Source organism: Lepidothrix coronata, unplaced genomic scaffold (genome assembly GCF_001604755.1).
Source record: "Lepidothrix coronata isolate B3197 unplaced genomic scaffold, Lepidothrix_coronata-1.0 Scaffold255, whole genome shotgun sequence".
NCBI lineage: Eukaryota > Metazoa > Chordata > Aves > Passeriformes > Pipridae > Lepidothrix > Lepidothrix coronata.
In genome coordinates, this window is record NW_016690435.1 from 258,588 (window position 1) to 267,419 (window position 8,832).

Sequence of the window (8,832 nt, forward strand, 5' to 3'; positions counted from 1 at the left end):
GGCAGAGGTGCTAATAGTCTATTGACAACAGTTTCTGGGAAATGGCATGGAAGGCTATAGAATACACAGTTTTGGGTTACACCCATACCATGATGAACTCAGCTGTCCTAACTAGGACAGAATCATTTGACATGCTTCAATTCCCATATAGGTTTCATCCACTTTGTGCTTCCAATCTGAGACTTGGCAAGAGGCGGCCATGGCACTGGGAGCTGGTTTTTTGGAGTGTTAATAATGTGACTGTGATTCCAGGCACTTGGATCCTCACAAATGATCCTCACATGCTGCATAATTTCCTTCTCAACCCTCCTGCACATTGGATAGATTATGTCTCTTAAAAATAATGGCCATACATATCTACTGATGATCCTCTAGTCTTGTTCTTAAGTATTTGGAAATCAGACTGCTTTGAAAAATTATAAGGTTTTTGGACAAAACAATTCATGAATCTGAGTCAAAACTGTTGAATAGCTGCAGCTAGTTAGAAAAGAAACCACCACCCCAAACTCCACATTTCATTGAATCTTCATTTCAAAATAGCAAGTTTTTCAGACTGCCTGAGTATAAAACTTTTGTTAAAACCACTATGATCTGCAACAAATATTTCATCACTTTCTCATGTGGAAAACTGATAAATATTGCTTTAATTGTGGATAAATTATTTCCAGACCTCTCCCACAAGTTCTAGTTAGGATACTGACTTTGCTTTGAATTAACACTTGTTTTCCTTTCTGGTAGGCAAAGATGATCGTAATCTTTTCCATTCAAGAGGCAAAATAAAGAGAACAAAGTCAAGAACACTTACAGGACAAGAAGATAAGCTCTCTGTAAGTATCTTCTGCAAATACAAGAAAAAGTATTTATAGAGCAGCACTAACATGAAGGAGGGCATTTAAGGGTTAAAATATGCCCCTTGACTGGGGCGGGGCATAAAAGTCCAGCTTAATATAAAACCTGAACATTGGTAACTGACATTTATTACAGAACTGAAAATAACTATGTTTTTTTCCTACTAATAGCTTAATTAGATTGTTTCTCTCATTATTGAACCCGTTGTATTTTACCAATACCCGTTGTACTTTAGGCCTTAGGTTGTCCCCCCAAGTTCCTCAAAATGATCATCTCACTCCATGAGGATCAACACGACCAAGTCAGATATGGCAATGCACTTTCTGAGCCCTTTCTAATAACTAATGGTGTGAAACAAGGCTGTGTTCTCGCACCAACCCTATTCACAGTCTTTTTCAGCATGATGCTCCAAAGGGCCATGTCAGACCTTGAGGATCAGGACGGTATCTACACTCGATACCGTACTGATGGAAGCCTTTTCAACCTAAGGTGACTGAAGGCCCACACTAAGACCTTAAACGATCTTGTCCGTGAGCTGCTCTATGCTGATGACGCCGCCCTTGTTGCCCACACAGAAGCAGCTCTGCAGCGTTTAACATCCTGCTTTGCAGACGCTGCTGAGCTCTTTGGGCTGGAAGTCAGTTTAAAGAAGACAGAAGTTCTCTGTCAACCGGCACCTCAGAACTCTTCCATCATCCCCATATCACCATTGGCAAATCAGTGCTCAAATCAGTCCAGCAGTTTAATTACCTAGGTAGCCTCATCTCTTCGGACAGTAAGATTGACGGAGAGATAGATAACAGGTTAGCAAAGGCATATAGTGCCTTCAGAAAGCTTCATAAAAGAGTTTGGCGAAATAAACACTTGAAGAAAAGTACAAAGATCAGTGTTTACAGAGCCATAGTGCTGTCTACTCTCTTTTACGGATCTGAATCATGGGTCATCTACCGCCACCACCTGCAACTCCTAGAACGCTTCCATCAACGCTGCCTTCGTACAATCCTAAACATCCACTGGTCAGATTATGTGACTAATACATCTGTTCAACAAGCAGCAGTCACAAGTATTGAGGCCATGTTGCTGAGAACACAGCTGCGTTGGGCAGGACACATCTCAAGGATGAAGGACCACCACCTCCCTAAGATCATGCTTTATAGTGAACTTGCCTCTGGCTGCCGCATGAGAGGAGCCCAGAAGAGAAGATAAAAGGACTCCCTTTTATCTTGAGATGAAACAACATCTCAGCCTTGGCCATATTGATCAACATAACTGGTCTACTCTGGTCTCCAGTCGGGAGGTCTGGAGACACACTATCTGTAACACTACTGATGCCTTTGAGAAAGCACGCGGGATCACTCTCGAGGAGAAAAGACAACGCAGAAAGAATCGTGCCCTGCAGAATATACCACCTAAGGAGTCTTTCTGCTGTGCCTTTTGCAACTGGACGTGTTTGTCTCATATTGGCCTTTTTAGCCACCAGCGCGCTTGTAACAAATGTGGGTAGAGCCCTTCCCAAATCTTCGTTCGCAAAGCCTAGCCATGATGGTGATGATGTACTTTAGGCCAAAACACTGTTGGAGACTGATTCTGTTATAGGTTTTCTTCAGAAGCAGTATCAGATGAAGGCACTGTCATCTTCCCTTGACTTTACTATGTTTGACTCCACTGATGTACTGTGCTGGAACTACTGTTGGCACAGTATGTCTATGAACTAGGCGGGAGAAGATGATCTACCTAACAAGCTTTTAAGTCAACTCCATTTTCCCATTAAGCTGAGATGTCAGCATAATTGAGGCCTAGTTTAATTCCAGAAGCAAGGCTTCACTTCCACTAGAGACCAAACTTCCTGAAAGAACGGCCTACTAAACCGATTGTCAGTAATGACATGGAAAGTTTCAAAAGGGAAATGTACATTAATCTAAGCTTGGAACAGTTAGCCATCCCAACAGGTGGGAGAAGATACATAGCTCTGTGATATGAGTCCAGAGATAAAAATGCTTGGAGAAGAACGAGGTGGAAGCCTGGGAAGAAATTAAAGGTTTTATATTTTATTGTTTGTTGTTTTAAGATTTAGTAAACTAACTTCTGTGAGAAAAAACATACGCATTTTTTAAATAAAATACTTTCACAAATTCTGGAAGCTTCAAATTTTAATCCTAAATATAGCACTTTTACTGGGCTCAGCAGATCTTTATACAGCCCTGGAGAGCTGCATTGATGTAAACCTAATATTTTTCAGACACATTTGCTGAATCAAGACCTCAGTAGTGAGGTATTAGCCTGGGTTACCAAACACTTGCTGATATTGAAAAAGACATTCCCAGAGAAGAGTCATGGATTAGCAATAATGAGGCTCAGATACATTGCATTCAAGCCACCGTGTGCATTTTTCACCTTTACTCAAAGGCAGGATATGGCCTAGTTTTCACTATGTGAAATGTTACTGTCTGTGTCTCCACAGCCAGAATCCAGACAACTACTGGATGAACTGGGTCCAAATGGAAAAGGAAGAATCACCTTTATAGAACAGTTGCTCAGTGAAGTAAGTTATTGCTTGCTGAAGTTTCCCTTTTCAATTCTTTGACCATTTACTGACAGAATATTAGCCTGGTATGCAACTTTAGCTTTATGCCTAGGAGGCAACAGTCTCGTAATAGTCTTCAGATTAAAAGAGCATTTTCGAGAAGATGCAACCTATTTTACATTTATATATGTTCTCCCCAAATTTCTAGGGTGCATAAGGCATTCTTCTCTGTTTGTCAAGGCCAAGCAGAAAGTTTTATAGTTTAGGGTCAAGTCCTCTCTATAGGAAAAAAGCAAGCATAACCTCTAAGTTTTTGCTGTGTGGTAGGGTAAGGTACACCCTGACTGTGGAATCTGATTTGACTGCTATTATGTACATTACTCTGGCCTTGAGCTACGAGATGACAAACATTTTCAGAAGAAACATGAAGAAGCAAAACAACACAATGTTAACATTTCTCTGTCTTGAGCATAAAGCCCACTTGCCAACTTGAATTGGCATAATATTAAAGCAACATGGAAGTTGAAGAATCTGTATGGTTTTTAACAGCTCACCTTCCCTCTGCTGTGCATTCTAGGGAGCTGACCCAAACTGCATCAGCGACGAGGATCAACCTGCTCTCACAGTTGCTGTCCTTAACAAGCACACAGAAGCAATCTCCCTCCTTGTGCAGAAAGGTGCCGACATAGACCAGCAGTCAGGACTGTGAGTGAGCACTGATTCTCTGCCTTGGGTATTTTGAAGTTTTACCAAAAAAAAGCACACATGCTCCAATTTTAGAACTAACCTCCCACCCCTCCTTTGACACAAATATGTAGTTGAGGAGCTCCTTTCAAGGACAGTATCCGCAGTTCTTCTTTCAGCTGGCAGTTTTGAAGACTTCTCGTAACTGCTGTTACAAAAGCTGCTGTTCTATTCAGTTCCTTCCCCCATCCATTAATATGATAAACCTCACTAAAGCCTACCACACTTCTAGCGTATTCTGTATCCTATTCATTTTCCTTAGTTTTATATGCTCAGACATGTACTGGGATAGTTTCCTTTGGTAATAAGTACGTTGTTCTTTCCTCCTATGCAGGCACAACAACACAGCTCTCCATGAGGCAGTTCTGCTTGGATTGGAGGGACAGGAGAGCATCCGAGTCCTGTTACGGTATGTACTGTAGCTGGGCTTCTAGCTCAGCTGCAGGCTACCCACAGCCTGCCTGCACAGACCTAATTGGCACTACTGAAGGGCCAGAGCCTGTCCAAGGCTCAGTGGTCTTATCACTGTCCCTGCAGGAAGAGGCACACAGAAATTCTGAAGTTACTCTGCATCAACATTTACCTACAAGCCACTTCACGAAGTCCAGTAACTTGAAATGAATTTAAGTATTTGAAACCAATTTGTTCTTTATTTACAGCTGCAGTGCAAACATACAAAAGAAGAACGCAGAAGGGCAATCAGCATATGATTTGGCTGTTACAACTGGAAATAATGAGGTTATTTCATTGTTCCAAGTAAGGTCGGACAGAGAACATTGAACAAACTTATGAAACTCAGGAACATTGGTGTTGTCAACGTGTTACTACAACCTTTTTCCCAAAATAGAGCTGGAGGTTCCTTGACTTTGGGAGCATGTAATCATGTGTGTTCAGTTCTGTCGCAAAATTCACAACCCTGTACGATCAGATTGGGCCCTGTAACAGTCAGATATTTTCTCCAAGATTCCCCCCATTCCTTTCCAGCAGGTCAGAGCAGTTTCTGACTGAACTGCACTCTGTTTTGCAAATTTCTTTTCCTTTCCAAACTTGTGCAAGGAAAGGGACAAACCAAACCTTCCCAGGCACAAATAAATTTGAATGTCTTTGAAATGTCTTTAATGCCTAATGAATGCTGCTTAAAAAAGTTTGACACTTAGGCAACAGCACTGAGGCTGATGATCTTATTTTCCCTTTTGATGTTAAAACTGCATTCAGTGCAGCCCATTGCATTGAAGGTCAGATTCCTTTCCTCCAGAAAATCGAGTAAAACTACTTTGAATTATACCAAAGCTTAGCGTGCCTGGTATCCTTGTAAACTTCTACTTGTAGTTGGCTGCTGCCTCGTGTTGATCTATGTATAGATAAAAGTTGAAGGCAGAACAGCAATGTTATTAGCCACAATCCTAAATCCCTGAAGGATTTTTAAAAATCCTTCCCCTTTTCATGTCCCAAAATATCCTAAAGCATTGGTATATCCAGTACAAAAATGGAAATGCCTGTCAATTCTTGCCAGAAATATGTTTTAACACCAGAGCTACCAGGATCTCTACAGTACAGCAATATCTCTAAACAGCTGGGTTTCAAAAAAAAAAAAAGAAAAAAGAGAACAAGTAAACCTACAAGTAGTAATCCTTAATAAAACCAACAGAAAGATTAGGAGAATCCGTGCAGAGAAAGATTATGTATGCAATATATCAAACCACAGGTACTTCCTAGACAGACTCAGGTGAGTGAAGCAGAATTCAGCCTGCTTCTCAAGACAGCCAATCTGGAAGGAGCCTTGGGAAACACAGCCATTCAGTCACAGTGGCAGTGCCACAGTACATTTACAAGAAAGATGTCACTAGCAAGTGTGAAGCTGCAGCAGTCTAGGCCAGATTCTTTATTTTAGAACGTGTGCTCTTGGCTGCATCTTCAACCTCGGTCATCTTCTGAGAAATCTCTTTTTTCTGCAGAAAGTGAAAATAGTACATTACTGCCTACTACTAAGTAGAAGACTTAGTATCGTCGAGCTTCAAGGGGAAATCAGGCTACATCTCGCACAGAGCAGAGACTGAGGACCAGGAATGGGCACACCACCTCATCCAGCCCCAGTCTGGAAGCAACAAAGCACTTTGGCAACGCAGTGATAAGGCACAAGGAGTCCAGCTAAACAATCCCAAGACTAGAAACTAAGTAACTCTTCCAACATTACAGGGGGTTAGAGATACATTACGGTCTCTGTGTACGCTGTGTACGTACAATTGCCTTTATTATTCGCATTTTGTCCAGCTTCAGGAACTCCTGTAGTGTCAGGTTAGCAGGCTCTTTCGGAAGGGAAAGAAAACCACAGCCCGCAGAGTGCTTTTTGTGTTCCTCCCTGAAAAGACGGGGGGGGGGGGGGGGGAAAGAGAAAATAGAAGACAGTAGCTCCCAAAAAGCCACCCGCAGCTGTTCTCCCCTGCCGAGCACCTCGGTTGCCAGCAGCGCTTCCCGCTGCCGGAGCGCCGCCGCCATCGGGAGCGGCGCCGATCGGGGAGGGGGCCAGGGAAACCACCCCATACTCACAGGGGATCGTCGTCGGGCTCCCACCCCTCCAGCTCCTTGAGGCAGAAGAAGCACTGCGCCACGTCGGGGCTGTTCTCGCTGGGGCAGTGCACGAAACCCGCTGCCGCCATCTGCGGGCACAAGAAAGGCGGGAAGGTCCCGTCAGCGCCTGCCCGCCCCGCTCCCTCGGCCCCGCGCTCCCGCTCCCGGCTCACCCGCTCGGGCGTGCAGGCGCAGCCCTCGGTGAAGGGCCAGTTGCGGAAGGTGGCGACTCGGGAGGAGACGAGGTACAGCCGCCATTCCTCGGGCAGCACCGCCGGCCCCGCGCCGGCCGCCATGTCCCTGTTCAAACGGCGGCGGGCGCGGAGCAGGGCGGGAGCGGGGCGGTTCTGCCGCCCTCCAGCGCCAGCCTTGTAAATTCCGAAGAGTCCGAGAGCATGAGCCAGGAGGAAAAAGAATGTTTTGTTTTCTGTGGGGTTTTTAAAGCCCCCAGCACAAATCCAAGGGGAAGAAGGATAAGTTTGCCAGATCGATCTTTTTTTTTTTAAATTACACTCCTAGGAAGGTGCCATTGGTTTTTGTGCTGACAGAGCTGGTAGAGAAGCACAGCTTCCTCAACAGGAAACTCTTGCCTCCTGTTGAGGCAAAGCCCGCTCAGGGATGCTCCCGCTCCTCCGCGACAGTGGCTGCTTGTTCCTGCCCCAGGCAGCCGCCTTTCCACTCCCGCGGGCAGCGGGAGCGGCTGAGCTCACTGTCTCTGCCTGGCTAACGCTGCCTGTCTGGAGAAGAAAGCAGGACGAAGCACTCTTGTCTCGCTGGTTTTGCAGGGACGACCTGGCTACTCATCCGTCACAGCAGCGGGAGCTCAGATTCCTGAGCTGTGTGATGCAGCAGGCAGTGTTTGCTCGGTGTCTCCTCCAGAAAGAACGCAAGGGCTAGAGGGAAGCAACTCTGCGGACCAGGTTGGCAGAGACAAGTGATAAAGATGGCTTAGCTCAACCACTCACGAAGAGCTTATCATCACAAGCAGGTGGGTCTGCAAAGCAGCACATCCTCACACTATAGGTGGCAATGAATGGACCAAGCAGACTATTGTTTCAGCCCCCAGTCTGGATCTGAAGTCTGAAAAGAAGCATTTGACACTTGTGCAACGTCAGGACACTCAGGACTTCTCTTTCAAAGTAAACTGCAAAGTATTACTTCTACAAAATTAATGACTACTATGCAGAATGATCTGAGTATTTACCCAGCTCAGCTATAGCAGATGAATGGGCACAATAAGGTGACTATAGCAGGCTGCTTCCTGGTTGTGAAGTATCAAAGCTCAGACAAGGCCATGGAAGTGCATGGGCTTTTCTGCCCTTTTTGGAGCAGGTGAGGTTCCACCTTCATCCTCCAGGAAAATTTTGTTCTGTTAAACTGAGCTGTGTTTGGCAACTCTAATCGCTGCTACAGTCACTGCACAGGTCAGGGAAGCGCAGAGTAGTCATATCATAAAGCAGGGTGGATGCTGGCTCTTTAATCACAGCTAAGGTAACAAATCACCCTGGTTTCCAAGGCACAAAGAGGGAATAGGAGGCCTAGGAGCCTCATCCCTTGCAGAGAAATCCATGACCATTCAAGCACTGGCCTTTAAACTTCTCATTATTCAACATTATGGGGAGGAAACATTATCTTGAGAGGACCCTTGAAGTGATCCCTGTGCAGCCACAAAAGAGAGATTAAGCTGCAGCAGCTATTTTATAGCTACTTCAAAGGCTGCCAAGTTCTGGTGCTGACCTAGTGAAGACAAGTAGAGCTCCCTGGCAGCCCTGGTGCATTTCCCCAGGTTATCTGATTGCACACCTGACTTCACACAGTGCCTGTCAGGATGCTGGCCTCAGCCTCCTGTTGTTGGGACTCCTGCTGAAAGTGGGGGTGAATTCCTGCTCACCCAACAGTACCTCCGTGCTCACCCTTACAGCCAGTAGAATAAAAGCATATGTTTCCTACAGCTTGAGTTGCCAAGAGAAAATAACACGCGAATACTGCAGTTTTCACCACTGGTTTTCAGATCTGATTTGCTGGGATCTCTTTGCAAGTCAGAAAGTTCTTGGGTCATGGCTGTTCACCTTTACCCTATCAGTGAAGTGATGCTTGAGTCAGCCACACTTGTACCCACCAAAGCCGTTAGGATCATCAGGGAAGGA

General features: G+C 45.1%; 2 protein-coding genes across 2 annotated transcripts in view; one reads left to right on the forward strand and one right to left on the reverse strand.

The window, feature by feature from the left end:
• Positions 1 to 5,145, forward strand: part of DZANK1 (double zinc ribbon and ankyrin repeat domains 1) — a 29,317-nt gene extending 24,172 nt beyond the window's left edge. Inside the window, 6 exon segments of the mRNA XM_017835336.1 lie at positions 739 to 827; positions 3,311 to 3,391; positions 3,951 to 4,078; positions 4,452 to 4,526; positions 4,777 to 4,868; positions 4,871 to 5,145. Of these exon segments, the coding sequence (XP_017690825.1) occupies positions 739 to 827; positions 3,311 to 3,391; positions 3,951 to 4,078; positions 4,452 to 4,526; positions 4,777 to 4,868; positions 4,871 to 5,121 (716 nt within the window). The 3' untranslated portion in view covers positions 5,122 to 5,145.
• A 10-nt stretch (positions 5,146 to 5,155) lies between these two features.
• BIRC5 (baculoviral IAP repeat containing 5) lies at positions 5,156 to 7,025 on the reverse strand. The gene is made up of 4 exons (XM_017835388.1): positions 6,859 to 7,025; positions 6,665 to 6,774; positions 6,359 to 6,476; positions 5,156 to 6,066 (listed from the first exon to the last, which is right to left on the reverse strand). Exons 1-4 carry the CDS (start codon positions 6,979 to 6,981, stop codon positions 5,986 to 5,988), a joined length of 432 nt encoding a protein of 143 aa, XP_017690877.1. The 5' UTR covers positions 6,982 to 7,025; the 3' UTR covers positions 5,156 to 5,985.
• Between the last annotated feature and the right edge of the window lie 1,807 nt (positions 7,026 to 8,832).